The 21547-nt window shown below is 31.2% G+C and overlaps 2 protein-coding genes across 2 annotated transcripts in view; both read left to right on the top strand.

The window, feature by feature from the left end:
• The window catches only part of LOC143043287 (uncharacterized), a 121386-nt gene extending 106964 nt beyond the window's left edge, over positions 1 to 14422 (top strand). Inside the window, exons 4-8 of the mRNA XM_076215672.1 lie at positions 229 to 330; positions 2826 to 2949; positions 5356 to 5442; positions 7765 to 7833; positions 13588 to 14422. Coding sequence (XP_076071787.1) covers positions 229 to 330; positions 2826 to 2949; positions 5356 to 5442; positions 7765 to 7833; positions 13588 to 13860 — 655 coding nt within the window. The 3' untranslated portion in view covers positions 13861 to 14422. The remainder of the gene's footprint in view (positions 1 to 228; positions 331 to 2825; positions 2950 to 5355; positions 5443 to 7764; positions 7834 to 13587) is intronic.
• LOC143043031 (uncharacterized) overlaps positions 1 to 21547 on the top strand; it is a 266075-nt gene that overhangs the window by 217406 nt on the left and 27122 nt on the right. The window lies entirely within an intron of this gene.

Genomic DNA, 21547 nt, shown 5'->3' with positions numbered 1-21547 from the left:
ACAAACTGACAACGCCATGGCTAAAAATGAAAAAGACAAACAGAAAAACAATAGTACACATGACACAACACAGAAAACTAAAGAATAAACAACACGAACCCCACCAAAAACTAGGGGTGATCTCAGGTGCTCTGGAAGGGTAAGCAGATCATAAGTGTTTGTTATGAAAATTTATCCAAATTTAAGACTTTCCTTCAAACACATAGATCATTTTCTGTATTTCCATAGGCGTCAAGAGGAAAAACCTTACAGGACATCAGTAACAGAGTCGGAAAAGATTACTGGACAAGCTCAAGTGTGTGTAAATTATGGTGACTTTTTGAAAGAAAAGTAAGTGATTTTTTTTATAATTACCGATGCTCTGAACATCTCGTTGGTAGGTGTGTATGCGTTGACATGACATATCATTGAAACGACCGGTAAATGGATTTCAATTATATACATTGTATTTTTGAAACCTTTAAAGAAATTTTCTACATATGGTAAATGGCATAAAGCGTTGTAAAATAACTTTATCTACAGTTGATCATAGTATATGTTTGTCTCAGTTCTTCGCCATACACATCTAGTTTGTTCTGTTTTGGCAAATTAAAGACTAATTGATAAATCCGGGTCAAGAATTATATGCAACAGTAATAAGACACCTTCATGGTAACCACTCTATTTTTGTTTAAACTACTGTAAATTCAGAAATCAATGCGAGGTTTTTATTATTGCGAAAAATGCGACAGAGTTGTAAACGCAATAATTTAAACTCGCATTATGAAATATTTTATATGGATTAAACGGGATTTTTCTAAAAATCGTAAAATTTAAAATCGCATTTAAGTCTTAAATGACAGAATCGCAATAATAAATGCACGCAATAATTTAAGGATGTATAATATTTATAAATGTACTGTACATATGTTTGTTTTGTTAATATAGTTCCTCAAGTAATTTAAGTCTGAATTTATCCTTGGCTTGCGGCTACGATTTTGTTTTTGTCGAGCCTGTGACTTCTGTCGCAGAAAGCTCGATATAGCGATAGTGCGCCGGTGGCAGCGGCGGTGTTAGCAATCTTCTTAAAAGCTTGATAATTCAGAAGATGGAAGACCTAGATGCTTCATACGTTGTTGATAGATGCCTTACGTTATGAAGTTTCCGTCTGTCATATGTCCATTGTCCTTGATCTCGTATTCATGGTTCAGTGACTACTGAAAAAAAGTTTTGATTTTTTGTAATGTTAGTTTTTTTCATATTAATAATAGGATAACTATATTAAGTATGTGCGTACATTGCAGTTGTTATACCACCAAATCATAGTACGACACATCCGGTTGCATATGAAGAAGAGTATGATAACAAAAAAAACAATCCCTTGAATATGACAGTTGTAGGAATTTACCTTACATTTCATTGCAGTAAAAAAAAATCTGTATGATAGACATATATCTTAGGTGTTTCAAAGCACCGTGATTTTTTTATTAGTGTTTCTATAAAAAAAAATGGAAAACTTGAGGATAGATGGTTACTAAAGCTTGTACACCGGAAAAAAACAGGTTGACCATTTGATTGGTTAACGTCCAGTGATGGTTATTTTCCTATATGCAATGAAACATTGTGTGAAATTGTTAGTATAATTCTGGACGGGATAAAACTTTCTTCGTGCCAAGTATTTCTTTTTTGAATCAATGATGGTATTACACCTGCAAGGTCCTCATGCCCGTCAGATAGTTTTCATTTGACCTCGACCTTATTACATGGATCAGTGAAAAGATTAAGTTTCCGTGGTTAAGTCCATATATCAGATACTGTAAGCAATAGGTCTACAATATTTGGTGTATGGAATGATTGTAATGTGTAAATGTCCACCTGGCAGGTGTCATCTGACCTTGACCTTATTTTCATGATTTAGTGGTCAAAGTTAAGTTTTTGTGCTTCTGTCTATTTTTTTTCTCTGGTCATGGTTATTAGAGAAGGTGAGACATTTCAGCGTGTGCACTCTTGTTTACTTTTTTAATGAAGACTATAAATTGTTATTTGCATTATTCATTATCAAAACCATTTGAATGATACATAAAGGCAACAGTAGTATACCGCTTTTCAAAACTCATAAATCCATGGACAAAATATAAAATCGGGGTAACAAACTAAAACCGAGGGAAACGCATTAAATATAAGAGGAGAACAACGACACAACACCGAAACGCAACACACACAGAAACGGACCAAGCAACAGACAAAACACCACGAGAATAACAAATATAACATCAAAACCAAATACATGAATTTGGGATAGACAAGTACCGTGCCACGTCTTATCTCAATATCTCAAAAAATAAGAGAAAACACAAACGACTCAACGTTAAAATGCAACACACACAGAAACGAACAATATTATAACAATGGCCATCTTCCTGACTTGGTACAGGACACTTTTAAAGGGGAATAAAAGTGGTGGGTTGAACCTGGTTTTATGGCATGCCAAAACTCGCACTTTAATGGCAAAGTTAAATATAACATTGAAATGACAACATAATATTACAGGACTACAATACAAATAAAAAGGAGAACATAGAAAAGCATGATTAATAGATAACAAAAAGCATCAGGTTTAAAATTCAATACGCCAAAAATGCGTCTTGTCCACACAAGACTCACCGTGACGCCCAGATATAAAAGATCGAAAGTGAAAAAAGTACAAAGTTGTACAGCACTGAAGATCAAACGTTGAAAAGGTTTTGCTAAATACGGCATTGTTTGTATGCCCGGGATAAGAACATTCTTATTATATAGAACTGTATAGGCAGAATGTATTGTAATCCTTCTCTCACTTTACACAGGTCAGATCATTTAGCAAATGACTTCTTGCAGCTGTATGAACATTATTGGAAAAGTGCAATGACGGAGCTAAGAGAAAGTGGCGACGAAAACACAAATATTGAGTTTCTGCTGACAATATTAAAGGTAATAATTTGAAGTTTTCCTCCGTAAAATTATGCTTTGTATTCAAACAGAAATCTTTGTAATTATAAATATTATCATTCTAGTCCATGTGTCTTGTGAGCGCTCACCTACCAAAAATTTTATACAATGAAGATATTATGTATATTCTTGATTGATGTATTCCGGAGGAGAATGTTTTGTCATGCGTTTAAAAGCTAAGGAATAGCAAAGCTCCGAAGAATGACGATATAATCAATGAATACATTTAAAGCACGGTTTGCCAGTTTCAACCTTCATACATGAAATAATTTAATATGGCTTTGAATTCAGGTATCTTACCTGATTCATGACTAATTGGTGTAATACAAAATTTGTTTAAAATTAAGGGAGATATTAATGAAATGAATTATCAATATTTCTTATTAATAATCTTGATAATTAGATTTAGGAAAAGTTTTTGCGGAAATTCTGAATGCAACCCTTAATGAATTATCTGATCAAGACAGTATGCCTATCATAGATATAGGAAGATGTGGTGAGAGTGATAATGAGACAACTCTCCATCCAAATAACAATTTAAAAAGTAAACCATTATAGGTTAAAGTACGGTCTTCAACACGGAGCCTTGGCTCACCTTGGCTCATGCATGCTTTCATTTCACTTTATGTGTCATCTGGTAAAATGTCGTTCTGTTTATCGATTTTAAAAGTTTCTTTGATAATGTTTAGAGGGCGAAATATTGAATGGAAAATGTTTCATTATAATGTACATGTACACAAAAATAAAGTCTTGTGTCAAGAATGGTGAGATGGTAACAAGCCGTTTTCCTTATGCCATAGGTGTAAGGTAGGAGTAAAGCGCCTCATTTCATCATTGCCTTGTATTAAAACGACTTGTAAGAATATTTGTCTGTCATCTATGATGATTAATTAGTTAATTTTTTTAGATCATAAATATTTTAAATTTGAATAAGTATATTAAAATGTTTATTTTATTGTATTTGCCGAGGACCCTGCTATAGTTATATTCACAACAATTACGAAATGCACTTTCTTGTTTCGAAATATATTGTGAATATTGAAAATCTGCTCAAACACAAAAGAAAATGATTTTTTTTCTAAAAGAATATGTAAACAAAATATGTCATTTACTGTATGTTACAAGGAAATGGACATTTAGTACAGTTCTATATATTTATTGGCCTTTTCCAACTCAAACAGCTGCTTAACTTACTGTTTTACCACTATGCAAAGGCATTAATTAAGTCTTATAAGACTAATATCGGGTCTTTAACTGCGTCGCTGCATGCAATTGATTGAGGTTACATGTATACTGGAGCATAACTGATCATATACATTCCCTTTCACTGATGGCATGAACACTTTGACGAAAAATTGCCTTGTCAGAATGAGTGTTGTAAAATGTCATACTTTTTTCGGGAATTAGTTATACAGCAGATGTTCAACTGTTTACCCACTACAAATTCACATTATAAAGCTGCAGACCAAATATAAAATCACTCTCATTCATAGAGGCAAAAAAAATTGACGAAACAATTTCGTTGTACAGAGAGAATTGTAAAATTTCAAACTGTCGGCAAAAATCAAGCGGCTACACAACACATGTAAATGGCTTACTCGCTCCAACTCAACTTTTTTAAACTGCCGACCAAATATTTAAAAATTATCGGAAAGCAGAAAGTGGATACAGAGGTAAACATATCTAACTCGCGACAACTCTGGCAACATTATAAAGCTGAAGACTAAGTATTAAATAATTCGCTTCCATAGCAGCCAAGAAAACTTCGACGGAATTTGTTTTCCGGACGGACAGACTGTAAGACGGACGAAGTCGATTGGTTAATACACCTGCCTCCGCCTTTCGGTGACGCAGTTAGAAGAAATTCCATGCCATAAAATACATGAAGAATGTGAAAATAACGTTCATCGTCTGCTCAAACAATCTTATAAATTTCATAAATTCAGATTACGTACTATGTGGTTCCATTCTTTGATATGGTAAATATTATACAATTACCAATTACTGTCTTTTGATGAGGTAAATGTGTGGGTTTTATTGATTTTTGTAATACTGATGATCACTTAGTCAAACGTTCGAAGTAAATATCAGTTTTCAAATGTCAATTAAGAAAAAAAGACACTAATCGTTTGATTTTATATTTCCAGATATAATTAAAGTATTGAAAGACAACTATTTACCAAAAATAATTGTACACTAAAAAATCTACAATGCTTATACATGTAATAACATTTGCTGTTTAGTGCTATGAATTACAATTTTCTTAGGTTAATATGCTGTATTTTTCAAATTCCAATTCAAATATGAAAACCTTTTAAAATAATAAAAATATGATACAATGTTTGTCTATTATGTTTGACTTTTGTATTGGGTTTTTCTTCTTTACAGAAAGCTTACTCCTTTAGTGAGCATATGGAAAAAGGATTAAGAGGGGATTTTGAACAAGCTTTATTACATGCTTCCAAACATATCAAGGTTGGCATAAATTATGTTTAATGATAAACTACTATGAACGTGTGAGTTTTAATTAGGCCTTTCTTCTTTTCTGTGGAGAACCCCTCTGGTGTTCTTGATTACTTATTTTGTCTTTCGACAAGATTTTCTTTTAAATGTTTGTTACAACTATGCATGTAATTGTTACTCTTCTAAATCATTTATGATATTTTTTATGATATTTTATCACTCCCCTTCCAAATGCAAATTCTACTTCTTCTGGAATATATTTTATACTCTTTAATGCAATAATGAATAAGACTTTTAATAAAAGGAAATAGATATTATTATCATAAAACAGGATAAAATCTAAATTCTGAATAATATAAGGGTATAGTTGACATTAACACATTTATGTTGTTATAACTAGGTTTTAAATGGCAAGATTAATATTTAATTTCAAATTGCAATGAGGTTATTCATTATTTTTTATTACAGAAAATCAAATACTCATTAATTTAATCATGTGGCTTTTGATCATCAAACGTTTGAGCGTTCCCGGTGTATAATCAAGAACAGTGCTGCGAACGCACGCAATGTGTTATCCTGAATTATCCAATATTAAGTATGTCTTTGTCTACAATTCAAGAAGGTTTTTTGTTGTCTTTGAGATTGAAAAAAAAACAAGCACATTTGAATTATTTGCCACAATTATTACATTTGATCAGTTTTTGTTTTAACAAAATGCGCGAGACATAGGTATTAATATCCGGTGACGGTGGCGTAAAATATTTTTAAAAAGCTTTATAAGACAAAACGTACAAAACTGGATGCTTCATACCTAAGTTTGCTGATACCTTATGTTACAAAGTTTCCGTCTGTCATATGTTCATTGGCCTTGACCTCATTGTCATAGTTCAGTGACTGCTTGAAAAAAATACACTTTGTTTTTTGTCATGTGAATTTCCTACTTATTATGAGTTATAGGATAACTACATTTTGGTATATGGTTTCCTTGCGACGTCTACATGTCTGTCATAAAGGGTTTCCCTGACCTGAACCTGATTTCATCGTTAAAGTTACGTAATTAAGTCAGATACTATACGCAGAAGGTCAATTAAATGAAATGTATGCAATGATTGTAAGGAATGCATGCCAGTCTATCAGATATTATCTGACCTCGACTTCGTTTTTATGATGCATTAATCAATGGGTCGTCAATGTCAAGTATGTGGTTTTTGTCTGTTGTTTAATCACTATAAGCAAAAGGTCAAGTATATTTGATGTATGGAATGATTGTAAGGTGTACATGTCGGTCTAATCAGTATCATCTTACCTTGACCGTATTTCCATGGTTCAATGGTCAATGTGAATATTTTGTATTTTGTTATGTTTTATAAGATATTAAAAGCAATAGGTCAGCTTAATTTGGTGTATGGAATATTTGAAAGGTTTGTCTGACAGGATTTATTTGACCTTGACTTCGTTATCACGGATCTTTAAAAATACTAAAATATCATACTTATAGTTAAACCTACCCTTTAAGACTTTCGGTCAGTAAAGCAGGTGAGACATTTCAGCATGCACTCTTGTTAACTTGATAATATACACCTGAAAAAAAGTATTGCAACACTTCCATTAAAAAATGTAAAATGACATGATTGTAGAATGTGTATAATTTGGGTTATACCAAATATTTTTAATCCGTTGATGGTTTAAATTGAATTCATTGTATTAACTTACTTTTCATCCAATGTTAATGCTACATGGATAGGGCATAACAGCTGCACGGAAATTGTTTTTCGCGCTTTTCACAAAAATGCAAATTTTGCAGGACTCATTATTTCTAAAACATTGGTTCTGCAATAAATGCATATTTTTTATGCATTAAACTCATTCAGAACTGTTTGAAATGGCTAATTTAACACACATTTTCTGTACCAGATCCTCAGATTGCTGTAAAAATTACTTTTATAAAATATCGGTATAGAAGATAAGACGTAAATAAATATTTCAGTACAGCTCTAATGATGCGTCTCTCAAGTCGATGTGGGAATGTAAATTGAATCACTAAATATTAGTGATTAAAACAATTTACGGCTAGGTTAGAAGAAATATCCTTTTTGTTTATCGTTTTCGATAATCTGTACCAGTTTCATGTCATATTCTTTTTTAAATCCACCGATCCCTTTTGTCAGTCATGCTGGTATAACTATATAGTTTCATCATTTAATTAATACTTCTTGAACTGAATCTGTTTGGAAATTGGTTACTGTATGTTGATAATTGGATATGATGCAGAGTCATTTGTGTTTTAGTTTAAATACAAATTCAAATTAAATAATGATAAATTAACCTTTACAGGAAGTTGTTGATACTACATTACTTGTAAGAGAGATACTTGAGGAACAACTCACAGGTTGTATGAAAGAGGTAATGTATATCTTTCTACCAAAACTACCGTTTAAGCTACATCAAATTGAAAACCAAAACCTCCTACCAAAAGGGAATTGTAAAGTAGGAAAAGGAGTTGGTTTGCTAACTAAGCATAATAACCCTTAAAATCTGAAGTTTTTAACTGGGATAATGTTTTGTGAAAACATGCATTAAAATACATTATTGGTTCAGTTATAAAAAATCTCCACCAATATGTCATTATTGATGTATTTACATTGTGACATCTTGATTGTAGGTAAATTTGGTTAAAACTGGTTTTTTAAGATTATTTTGCTTAACTTATGTCAGTTTTCTGAAAAAAATTTACATTGATGCCATCCCTCTCCCACACATTGTTTCCTGATTTTTCTTTATTTATTGTATTCTTGAATTCTAAATGGAAATCAAAATGGATGAGGGGTGGCACCACATAATTCTGAAATCATTAAAGTAGGTAAAAAAAAACAAGTGACTTTTTTTTAAAGAAAAGTTTACTAAAAGGATACCTATTTCTAATTTAGGCTCATAATTTTTAGATAAAAGCATATACACCTTTTCTTTTATATCAAAAAAGCAATTCAATAAGCATAACAACCGCATAAAGATTCAAACAATTGAAAATATAAAAAAATATTGCTTTACAACGCCTTAAATTGAGGTTTAATGGCTTTATCCCTTTTAAAAATTGAAACATGTATGTTGCCTTCTTTTGATATGTACTCGCCATCTAAGAACTGTATAGAATCGTAAATAGAAATCTGTTTAAATATCTTTCGATAATTTTTTTTTTTTTTAAATACCATAACAAAAACTTAGATGGTTTTCGTTTTAATCGAATAAACGCACAGTTTAAATACCACAAATCAAATGTATATATTTAATACTTAAAAAAGTAGTAGGAAAAATCTTATCAAAGACGCCAGAGTTATAAATTGGCACGACAGACGCGCCTTTCGTGTACATTATATTCGTTTTTGGTGGACAAATCGATATAAGAAGCCTTATCAAATTCAAAGTAGTGGAACATTGATAACTGCAATTCACGAATTTTAACATAAGTGCGGAGAAACCTGAGCGTTTAAAATATTTCAACATTTATAAATAGCAAAACAGATAATAAACTTTAGAAATAAAAGATACATTCATGTTTCTATATTTGGTAATACTATATAGCACAAAATTATAATATATCAATGTGAAGTGTAAAATTCACAAACTAAAGTTCTGTAGTTTTCAATCAATGTCATATTTCAGAGTAAAACAATATACACAAAATTACAAATTGTAAATATTATTCAGTAGATTATTTTATAATGGACATAAATTAATACTAAACAGTCTAGAAGAAAAATGATGCTAATAATAAAATGGATTTTTTTTAATCATAAAAGAAGATATGATAACAGTATATTTCATTTAATATTATGTACAACCTATACTATTTTAATCAGTTTAGGCACAACATCAATGAACTGTCGATATAAAATGATTTTCAACTTCGTATTTTGACTTGAATTTCAAACTATTTGAATTGGAGTGAAAAGATCAATCATGTGTAGGCAAAGCGTGCGTCCTATTTTAGGAGCTTAACAACAACTTGCTAGTTTCAACTTTTGGTGGACATTTCGTCCTTGAAAGTATTACCTTCAACCTTCAAGTTGTCATCACAAGAGTAGCGAGATCAAGGAAAAAATCATAACCTTGTAAATGTAGCGATCATAAATAAAAAAAAAACATAAGGATTTGGTTACCTAATTTTAAAAACTAGTCTAAGCCTAATTTGATCTTTTTTTTTGTCAATATAATGGAATTTGATGCGACTGTCATACAAGTGAAAGGTATGGCAATCTTTACAATTAGGTTGAATCCATCGGTTTTTTGCTTAAGAAAACGCATGTACCAAGTAAGGAATATGACAGTTATCATCCCTTCGTTGGATTTGTTTGAGCTTTTGCCATTTGATTAGGAACTGTCCGTTCTGAATTTTCCAAGGAGTTCAGTATTATTGTGATTTTACTATTTACTAGTGTACAGTTAACATTCCTCACTTATACAATATTAGCAAAACAATATTCATGTATAATAAATACTTTCTGTTCGGAACATTAGCCTAAACATTTTCAAGCAGTGAAAACCTATAAACATGTGGTACAGCCCAACAGTTCTTAAATAATCTACACTTGAGGGGACATTACGTAACCGTAACATATTTGTTTCTATATCGTTTACCATATTTGCATATTCGATGCTTTTAGAAAGAGGTCATAAGGTAAAAAATCCAACTTATGGTTATTATATTTTAGAGCATTTAAGATTTAAATTAATCACATACTTTCAAAATATTTTTACTGAATTGGGCTATATTGTATGTTCCTTTCTCGTCTGACCATAATATGTTTACTTTGGTAAGTTATCAGTTGACAAATGATAGGTGTTGAATAAGTATCGGCAACTCCTTACTGAATAGGGATGGTAAGTTTGCATTTTGAGATGAATTATAATTGCGTCTTATTCCAAGTTCATTTTGAAATCTAAAAACTTTTTTTTTATATTTTATTAGTAGTAGTAGAAGTAAAAGTAGTAAGAGTAGTAGTAAAAGTAGAAGAAGTAGTAGTAATAGAAATAGTAGTAGTAGTAGCAGTAGAAGTAGTAGTAGTATTTGTAGTAGTAGTAGAAGTAGTTGTAGTAGTTGTTGTTGTAGTGTAGAAGTAGTAGTAGTAGTAGTAGTAGTAGTAGTAGTAGTAGTAGTAGTAGTAGTAGTAATAGAAATAGTAGTAGTAGTAGCAGTAGAAGTAGTAGTAGTATTTGTAGTAGTAGTAGTAGTAGTAGTTGTTGTAGTAGTTGTTGTTGTAGTGTAGTAGTAGTAGTAGTAGTAGTAGCAGCAGTAGTAGTAGTAGTAGTAGAAGTAATAGTTGTAGAGTTAACGGAAAGTCTCGGACTGTTGACACCGACTGTGACAGGTAAAATGAAGGGGGTCATCTCAAAAAAGAAAAATAAAGTACAAAATAATTAAAATTTCAAGAAAATTTTGCAAGTAACAATTTAACAAGATTTTCCACAAAGATTTTATTATTCAAATAAAGTTTGTCTTCTGTTAACAAATCCCGCACACGTCTCCACAATCAGTCTGAGTTTTTGTCTTGGGTGCCTCCAAAAAGTACCCATCATTTTAATGAATACTTTTAAGGTCACCCATGGCATGTTCAACAAGAATTCTATATATTGCAATAACTCTGTTAAATTTTCTACTCTTTTGTTTATGGTGATCTGGTTTTCTAGTAATTTGTTGTCGCGTAAATGGCGTCATTACGGGATACCGAATGTGATAGATTTAACAGCATACATTCTTCTGGAAAATTGAGCAGTGCATTGTCTCCAATTTGTATCATCATCCTATACTGCTGCGCATCATTTTGGTGGCCTAAAAATCCGCTTTCGACATAGCAAACGCTTTCACTACAAAATCTGTTGACATCCGGGATACGGTGATGCATGCCCTGTCTGATTCTGCAGAATACTTAGAAGTAGTTGAAGCAAAAGTAGAATCGCCCAACACACACACACCAATAACTATCATAAAGATTAGTCCCTATAACCTTGATGTTCCATTTATTTTAAGTTTGTTTCTGTTAAACAGGAAAATGTTAACACCTGAATGCAGGATATGTCTTTCTATTTTGTAAACCATTTTTGAGACGACCCCTGTAATTTTTGTTGCCAGAGTCGGAGTCAACAGTTGGATCCGATACTTTCCGTAAATCTCTAGACAATACTATTGAGTATGGTCTTAAATTACCAACAACAAAACAATACCAATTAAAAAATATTCAAAGATGTAATTGCAGTCTTAAATTGGTAACCTCTGTGAATAAAGGATAAGACTTTTTAATGGTTTGTGCAAAATACAATTCTTTATCTCTGTAGCTTAGAATAAGCCAGCATTTACGTGTTCAACTTTTCTGTTACCATTTAATTTTCAAAGAAACAGAACATCAAATACAATAACGTTAACCTATAGTCTTAAATCTTGATTCGAATCTCTTAGTTTTTTCTATCCCTAGTCATTAATAGCTTGTAGACGTATTAAGCTGACATTTCCCAATTTCCAATTTTCAATGTTTTTGATTAAGCTAAGGTTTAAAGCAAAACTAACGAGTCTTACATAGATTAAATGCGAATCATTGAAAAAACACTAACTTACAAACAAATACACAAGTTAACTGTTGAAATTAAATTTGTGTCTTTGAATTTCTCAATACTACAATTTCTATTTCTCACGACCCCATCATAGATATGTGAATAAAACAGTAATTACAACCATTACATTTATACAATAACAATGAGATAAATGAAATAACATGGTTACCTACACTGTTGTATAAACTAACATGACAAAGTACTCTTTTAATGATATTTACAGTGAAAAGAAATGCTAATCTATATCAGATAAAATTTCTCTAATAATTAATAACAGACAGAACAAAAGTTTTAACACTTAGCTGAATCATAAACAGCAGTAACTCATTTTTATTTAAACTGATCACAAAGACACTGTTTGACTTAATTTGATATAATTACATTTTTGTATACTTTTTGAGGGGCAATACTATAAAAGACCACAATTATTCAGTTTTATTTTAGGTACAAACAATCCATTTTTCGTGGCACGTTTGGAAAATGAATTGTTTGTTTATAGCCATGTTATATAATAAGTTATACAAAGAAGCAGAAATTTAAATTTCCTTATTGGAAATAATGCTTTTCATGAATGTAACCATTTGGATCTAAAACATCATTATAAAATATTCCTAGTTCTATATACACAATACAATTCGGTGTACATTTTTTCAAACTAAGTATATATTCATAAAATTGTAGCGCCATTTAGTTTACTTACGTCTGTGACGTCATTGTCATGGGAGATAACTCATGTACAAATCAAGAAACTAGTAAGGTTATTCGTTGTTGAATAATAGGGTTGCCCACCGCTGGTGTAAAATTTAAGGGTTATGCTTCCTTCCGTGCAATTAAATGAAAGAAACTGAATTAATTCATGACACATACTAAAGTTTTACCCGATAATAAACAGATATCGCGTTTCAGCTCCACCCACTTCCGAACTACGTTTGTGTATTGCTGTTGACAAGTCTTGTATGAACCTGCATGACCTCAGAATGTGTATTTACAGTCGTATTCCAATGACGTATTGTTTGACATTATGCGAATTAACGATTACTTTTATACGTTCTGTTTGTTTTCAAACATGTCTTTAGCGCAACAAGAATTGTAAACCAATTTTCTGATAACAAACAAACATGAACAGTAGTATTTTCTCCGACGAAAATATTGATTTCAAAACTTGAATGTTTATATGTGTTACAAAATCAACCATGTCAATTTCAATAGATAATCATTCACCTTGAGCGATGTATTATTGTTGATCATTTGAAATTCTTTTTTTGCGAACCCGTCTTCAGCTGAATGTGTGATTTTAATATTACTACGCGGGTCTCCAGGGATTAAAAAAATCGAAAATAAATGAAACAATGTGAACGTTTGTGTCTTTCAAAGCACAAACAATATTCAGAATTAATTGCAGGATAAAGAAAATAACTGTGTAGTGTCTTTACATATCAGCTACTCGGCTCGAAATAGGAGTAATATAGCTCGCTAAAGCTCGCATTACACCTGTCTCTTAGCCTAGTACAAATACAGCTGATATGTATTGTCTATATTTTCTTCATTTTTCAGCTGTTTTTACGAGATCCAAGATTTAAAGAATATGGAACGAAAGGGCCTGCTGTGCAAAGTTATATCTCAGAAGCCGTGTCAATTTGTTGGTTGATGGTTACTCGCAGTCCTCGTGTTATTATATCAACAACCATACCAAAAGAGTCTCATTCCGATTCCTTTAATCCTTACAGAAAGTTTGGGTCCAAAGTAGATTTTGTTGTTTGGCCGGTTGTTAAATTATCAAACGACGAAGGGGAAATCGTATGCAGAGGGACAGCAGTGTTCAAATGACGTTTATGTTGAATAATATTTGTATTATCTAACTATTCATGTATAGTGAAGAAAGTTTTTACAAAAAGAAAAGTATCTGTAATTAGTGTTATTGTACGAATACCGAATTCAATAATGTAAATTAACACATGCGGTATTGAGCGCAATCTGTTAACTTTGTTTGGGATTTTTTATTAAACGAAACAAAAAGATATAAACATTTGGAAATGCATTTTGCAAACTTACTTAGTTTTAAATGAATACTAGTATTATATATGTTTTTTAGTTTTATCATATCTTTTTGACATTACCAAACATAAGTACATCATGTACGTATATGTATCCTTTGTATGTAGATTATGTTAGTTACAAGGCTTATAATTTAAATAAAAGACTCATCAGTGATTCCGAGATCAAAATAATTAGAAAGCCAAACAAATACAACGATGAAGAGCATTGAAAACCCGAATTTCCAAAAAAAAAATTCAAAATACGGCTAAAGGTATCTATGCCTGGGCTAAGCAAATCCTTACTTTTGAATTCTAATGTAGTTTTGTTTTTCAAATAAACATTGACAAATGTCTGTTTTTGCTTTCTTTTTTTAAAGTTTTTGTCAAATGTTCAATGCTTTCATTGTGATATTCTTTTTCTAAAGTTATACAATATTATATTGACACATTTTGTTAATATCTAATAGCTTTTTAAAAATATTATATTTGACCTTGCCTTAAAAGCGGGAGGTTTGGACGGCCACAGAACCAGGTTCAACCCATCATTAATAATATTTCTCCTGAAAATGTCCTGTACCCAGTCAGGAAAATGATCATTGTCATATTGTAGCTCGTTTCTATGTGTGTTGCATTTTAGTGTTTTGTTTCTGTTGTGTAGTTGATTTTCTCTTATACTTGATGTTTTCTCTCAGTTTGTATTTGTATTCCGGATTTGTTTTGTTTTTTCTCAATCAATTTATATATGAATTTCGAACAGCGGTATACTACTGTTGTCTTTATTTCTAAAGATATTGTAATATCATATCTAAAAACAAATGTCAATGTTTTTGCATTATCGTTTCAGTTATACAATATAGCTTTGCGTATAAATTGCAATAATTTTTTTTAATCTCAAATATTTGTTATTTACTTAATTTTTTTTTTTTTTTTTTTGTGGTAGAAATGAATGACTTCTTCATCTTGTATCTTTTTCATCTATGGTTGATAACAACAAGTTTGTAAAAAGTGGTAGAATATGAAAATTTGAGAACCCAAAATAAAATATTCGTAACAGTATCCAACTCCTAACCAAATAGCATTAGATTATAATGCTTTTAATATGGTATAGTCGTTTTCCATCATTAAAGAGGTCATGTTATTTTCGTTCATTTAAAACAAAAATAATTGTAGTTGGAATTCTGTCTCACAGTGTACTGCACCATGGTCTTAATTTTGTATTCGATTACATGTGCATAAAAGTGTATCTTTGAATCTTATAGAGCATATTTTAGTTTGGGTTTTGTCTGGATTTCTTATATATTAATTTGAGAAAAAACAACATACTCAAAAGACAATTATTTGATAGCGCTTTAATTCATACCATTGTTATTTCTCCTTTCATTTCAATATTACATAAACTTTATGGATGTTGAAAAAAGAGACCACATGCTAGTTATTGTAAACAGTAGTGAACGGAAGTGTATTAGCTCCACTCTTTTGCGAAATAATGCAAACCTTTGCGTTAAAATTCAAATATTTGTGTTAACTTATTTCGCATTCAAAGTTCAAAGGAAGCATCTCTTATCAATTGAGGAGGCTGCATTTATTAAGATTTATCACCCTTTTTTTATTCAATTTCAATTGACCCAGAATCACAAAAAATGGGGGGGAGGGGACCAAAATATCATTGAAATAAAATGAAGACAAATTTCTAAACAAAATTGCTCCTTAATTTTTGTTTAAATAACATATATGATATATTATTCAATGATTGGTGTATTTGAATGTAAGATACTATCTAAAAAAAAACTAATTCAAAAATACTGACCTCTTGATTCAATAAATCAGGAAACCATGCTCTTTTACTTCCGTTTTTGTAATTCGAAACTAAAAGCTAAACAAAAGACGGTCAAAGCTACGTTTTCTTGTTCATTGTATACATGTTTGTAGACAGCTATTACTCTGTAAATTGTAACTAACACGTAATACTATGTAGATTTATAAAAAGTTTGCCAATGAAATCCCCTGGGTTTTTTTGGTAATTAACAATACAGGGATGAACCTTAGTGCCATTGTTGTAACATTAAGGGGCATTGTTAACAACTAAAAGTGAAATAAAGTATCTAAAGTTTAAAAAAAAGATTAATCACCCTTTGTACCCTGAACAAAGGAAAATGCTTGAATATTTAGAACACAGCATTGATCAATAATTAGCATATATAATTTAGGGATGACAACTCTTTGAAGATTTACTAATCGAGTACTCGCTGGATTTACCGGGAGATACTTAAGTTCTCGCTCGGTAAAACATTTACAAATCGAAACACAGTATTGTACCCATTTTATGTATTGTTGGTCGTTGCCTTATGAATGTTTAACCCTCAACAGTATTACCTATGACTAGTCCAGGAATTGTATATCATCATTAACAGCCCATTGAATAAATGTACTAATTTGTAAGCTGACAATATCTAACCAAGTAATTAATCAATGTCTGTAGAAAAACGATTACTCAAACAACAGTTTTTGGTAAACGTATAAAAGACATTTTATTATTACCAAAGTTTATCAAAAATAGAAATTAATGCCTTCAATCATTTTCAGAGGGTCGACCCAGGTTGTAAAGAATATGTTCTTGTTGAAAAATATTATCTTGTCAATTTTGTCTGGGACAAGGCAATTTCTAAACTTTGTTCGGCAACTTACAGTCCTGCTGATAAAAATATATACACCGACAGTATCAGTACAATGGAGAGGACTAAGATCAGCTAAACATGTAAGCCTATTAAGACAGACAGCTAGATACCATAAACATACTATGTATACACATGCCAGAGTATGAGCTTGATTTGCTATATGATATAAAAACTAAACTAAACTGACGAAAAAATACGAAATTACATCAACTTATATCATATCAATTTAATAAATGACAAAGAATAGCAAAGGTGGGGAGAAAAATCTGCCCCATAAATAAACATATATACATATCTACTTCAAAAGATAACATTAAGGGAGGTATGTGGGTGGGAATTTTGAACAAATTGTTTGATAAGAATCACAACTTAACACATCAAATGCTGATGATAAAAGGAAGTGACCACAATAAACTTACACGTGAACTCGTGCTGACCCGCAAGATCATTGACCAATAAGAAAGATGAAATCCAATCATGCATTGGTCATAAGTGAAATTTATCTGCACGTGAAAACATGTTATATAATTCAACAATTTATCGCTTAATTAAGTAGGACACTCTGACCCTTTGACCAGACTAGAGACATCATACATTTAGAGTATTAATAGCTCACTCTTTTATTTAATTAGGTTAGTAATAACCAATTAAAACAGACTTATCTTCTCTGCTGTCTAAAATTATTTTAATCCGCTTTATTTTCAATTAGCAAATAAAATTGGTTTCAAGACAGACAGCTAGATACGATAAACACACTATGTATACACATGCCAGAGTCTGAGTTTGATTTGCTTTATGATATAAAAACTAAACTAAATTGACGAAAAAAGGTCATTTATTTAAAATCATAAAATGCAAAAAATACATTTTGCAAATAAAATATTTGACATAAAAGTTCATATTTAATATGAAATAATAATACACAATAAATACGAAATTACATCAACTAATATCATATCAATTGAATAAATGACAAAGAATAGCAATGGGGGGGGGGAACAATTTGCCACAAATCCACTCTTAGACTGAAAGAGTGGATCCAAAATCCACTGTAAGGCTGAAAGAGTGGACTCTGGCGACGTGTATACAATTTATATATGACTTGAAAAAATTTACAAGCATGACATTCACATATATGTACACCAAACAAATATCACTTTATCATGTAAAACGTTTCCACATTTAGCAGAAATATTGAAAGTTCATATTATCATATACCAAGATATTACTTTTTAATTATCTCTTACCGGTAAAAATGATTAAAGGTGTAAATCTTATTCCAGTCAGGATCACAGCAATTAAATTACAATAGAATTGTCGTTAAGTATGTTTCAGAATTCATATTTCTTTTTACATCCAGACATTTAAGAAAGAATCCTCTATATATTTTAGTACAGACAATTAGTACATTAATTAACCGAAACTGTATCTTTAATCCTAAAAATTTAAACAAAACTAAAGTACATTTTTAAGAAGCCCTGGTTCCTTTCTAAATACGAAGTTTTGTATCTGACTATTTCTGTAAGGGATAATGAGCAATTGATTCTCATACATGTACTACACTTGACATTTTTCAATCGAAATTGTATAAACATAAAAAAAAAGATGTGGTATGATTGCCAATGCGACAGTTCACCACAAGAAACCAAAATGACACGGAAATTTACAATTAAAGGTCACCGCACGGCCTTCAACAAAGAACAAAGCCGATATAGCAGTCAGCTATAAAAGACCCCAAAATGACCATGTAAAACAATTTAAACGAGAAAACTAACTATACCTTAATTGCGATGAACGTTAAAAGATGTAAGTTTTAACCGAGAAAATATTTATAGCTTTTGACACATACTTTAAACATTTAACCAAAAGAAGAAAAAAAAAAGTTAATAACCAGTCTAGTTAAATATAAAACTTTGTTATGGATTTACCTCTAAAGACCATAGCATTTAGTACAACATTGGAATAAACCATCAAGTCTTTTTATATATATAATATGAATAATTAATATGAATTAGATAGGCAACATTAAAAACCATAACATGATTTACGAACAATCCATGTATACAAACAGGAAGTTTAACCGAGCCATTTAATTAAAAAACATAATAAAGGTATTGACAGTCTGAACAATGTGTAACGACAGCATCGGCAGGATGGCGGCAATAAAGACACAAATCGTATGTGAAATATCAATAATAACCGTTTTGCAGGCAATGCTGACCCAAAACAAGACAGTTGTAATTATATGAAATAAAAATAATAAAATGTTTTGGCAGGCAATGCTGACCCAAAACAAGACAGTTGTAATGTATAAAATAAAGATCATAAAACGTTTTGGCAGGCAATGATGTTCCTTTGTGGTTTATAGACATATCGTTGTTATTAATCGGGAAAGAAGACAAAATGGCCGAACGCAGAGAACTGATACTCTAAATTTAAAATCGATGGTGATCTCTTATTTAGCCGAATAAAACTTTAATATCTATGAATTTGAGCATTTTTATACAGAATGAACATAATGTCAATTTTTGATTTTTTTGCGAAGTTTCCCTTTAATTAAGAAGTTAGCTAACACCGTAGCCGCCAGATCACTATCATCACAAGACAGTTGTAATTATAAGAAATAAAAATCATAAAATGTTTTGGCAGGCAATGCTGGCCCAAAACAAGACAGTTGTAATTATAAGAAATAAAAATCATAAAATGTTTTGGCAGGCAATGCTGGCCCAAAACAAGACAGTTGTAATTACAAATGAATTATAAGAAATTAAAATCAAAAAATGTTTTGGCAGACAATGCTGACCCAAAACAAGACAGTTGTAATTATATGAAATAAAAATCATAAAACGTTTGGTAGGCAATGGTGACCCAAAACAAGACAGTTGTTATTGTATGAAATAAAGATCATAAATGTTTTGTCATGTAATACTGACCCGCAACAGCTGAAGTATAAAGTTCTGATACTAAATTTATTCTTTTAAGCTGTAAAATTCCATAAACGCATTTGACTTCAATCCTTGAATCACGGATACTATTAGGACCATTCCATCCATGAACTGCGGCAGAAGTCTTTGTTTGTTTTATTTTCCTTCCTCTAAAACTAAGTGTTGTATTTAAGTTACGAGAGTCCTTGTCAATTAACGACATAGGCAACTTTAAAGAGATGGTGGAATAACAATAGGTGATTTGAGCTTTCATTGTAACTGGGATCCAGTTGTGTATCAAAATAATGATCGAGGTCGTATTTTGTAAATTTGTATTTATAAAACAGTTAAATTAGGCTTTGGTTAGCCATGTTGAAACGACTCGCACTTCTGGATCAAAATTCTAATCTCAAAATTACGTATGTGTCATTAATGTCAGTGAAACAGTAACCCATCAATATTCGTATGTTTGTATTATCGGAACTATGGCATACCGCTGACAAGTGAAATTATATGTAAGTTGTTGATATCACGCTTTATTGCACATTTCCTTCAATGGGGAAAGTTCTTTCGTAGATGAATGCCATACTTAGCCCTCTTTGTCCATAGTTAAAGCATGAAATAAACAAATAAGAATATAAATAATGGATAAAATTAAATTCCCATTAAAAAACAAACTTGATCTTACTCAAGGACCACAAACATAACGCATGTTAAGGAATAATATGCGATAATTAAATTATCATAGTTTCTCTTCTTTAATAATCACCATTTAACAGAAAAGATTTTTTTTTATCATGTATTAAATGAAGAGTATGAACTTCAAAATATCATCAGTATATATATAAAAATTATCAATTACGTTCATCGCAACCCAAACTATACATGAATTATACTAGTAAAGATAATTAAAATAATACATTAAAACATGTATTACAAGCTGACAAACATGTCAATCTGGCTACATGTCTCAAAATACTGGCAATTTTGTATGTAGCTAAAGAATTGATTACAAAATTAATTTTTTCCAAACCAATCCCCATGACGAAATAATATTTAAAAGTAGTTTAGCATGAGTTTCATGACGAAGCATAAAACAATACAGAGATCATAGACCAAGCTACTACGACCTCTGCAAAAAAAATTGCATGCGTTTCATGACGAAGCATAAAACGGAACCCACTACATAATAAATTTACAAAAGCAAATACACAGAGGTCATGGACCAAGCTACTACGACCTCTAAAAAAGTAGCACGAGTTTCATGACGAAGCATAAAACAATACAGAGATCATAGACCAAGCTACTACGACCTCTGCAAAAAAAGCAGCATGAGTTTCATGACGAAGCATAAAACAATACCCACTTCATACTACCATATTTGCAAAAAGTAAGTACACAGAGGTCATAGATCAAGCTACCACAACCTCTGAAAAAACAATACACAGAGTACATAAGTACAAACAACCACGCCCTCTGCAAAAATTAAAATATCGTCCACATTACCCAAACGGGCAAAGACAGGTAAATTGGTTCGTAATAAATAAGCATTGGGTTGCGATATAGGTGAGAGACATATCCTTTTTATACCGTTAACATAAGGCAAACAAGGTAAACTTGCATAAATTAAAATACTGAGAATTATAGCGATTAGGCTAACTTGCAAAATTATAATAAGCTCCAAACAAACTGCCGTGACGATATTTACGGAAGTAGCATGAGTTTAGTGTCATAGCATAAAACAATGAACTCTGCATAAAACGTAATTGAAAAAGCAAATACACAGAGGTCACAAGTACAAGCAATCAAGCTCACTGCACCAATTGAAGTATCGTCAACCTTACACAAACAAGTACGCAAATGGGTATGTAACACAATA

This window comes from Mytilus galloprovincialis, chromosome 8, assembly GCF_965363235.1.
Source record: "Mytilus galloprovincialis chromosome 8, xbMytGall1.hap1.1, whole genome shotgun sequence".
In the NCBI taxonomy this organism is placed as follows: Eukaryota; Metazoa; Mollusca; class Bivalvia; order Mytilida; family Mytilidae; genus Mytilus; species Mytilus galloprovincialis.
This window is presented reverse-complemented; position numbering and strand designations above follow the sequence as displayed.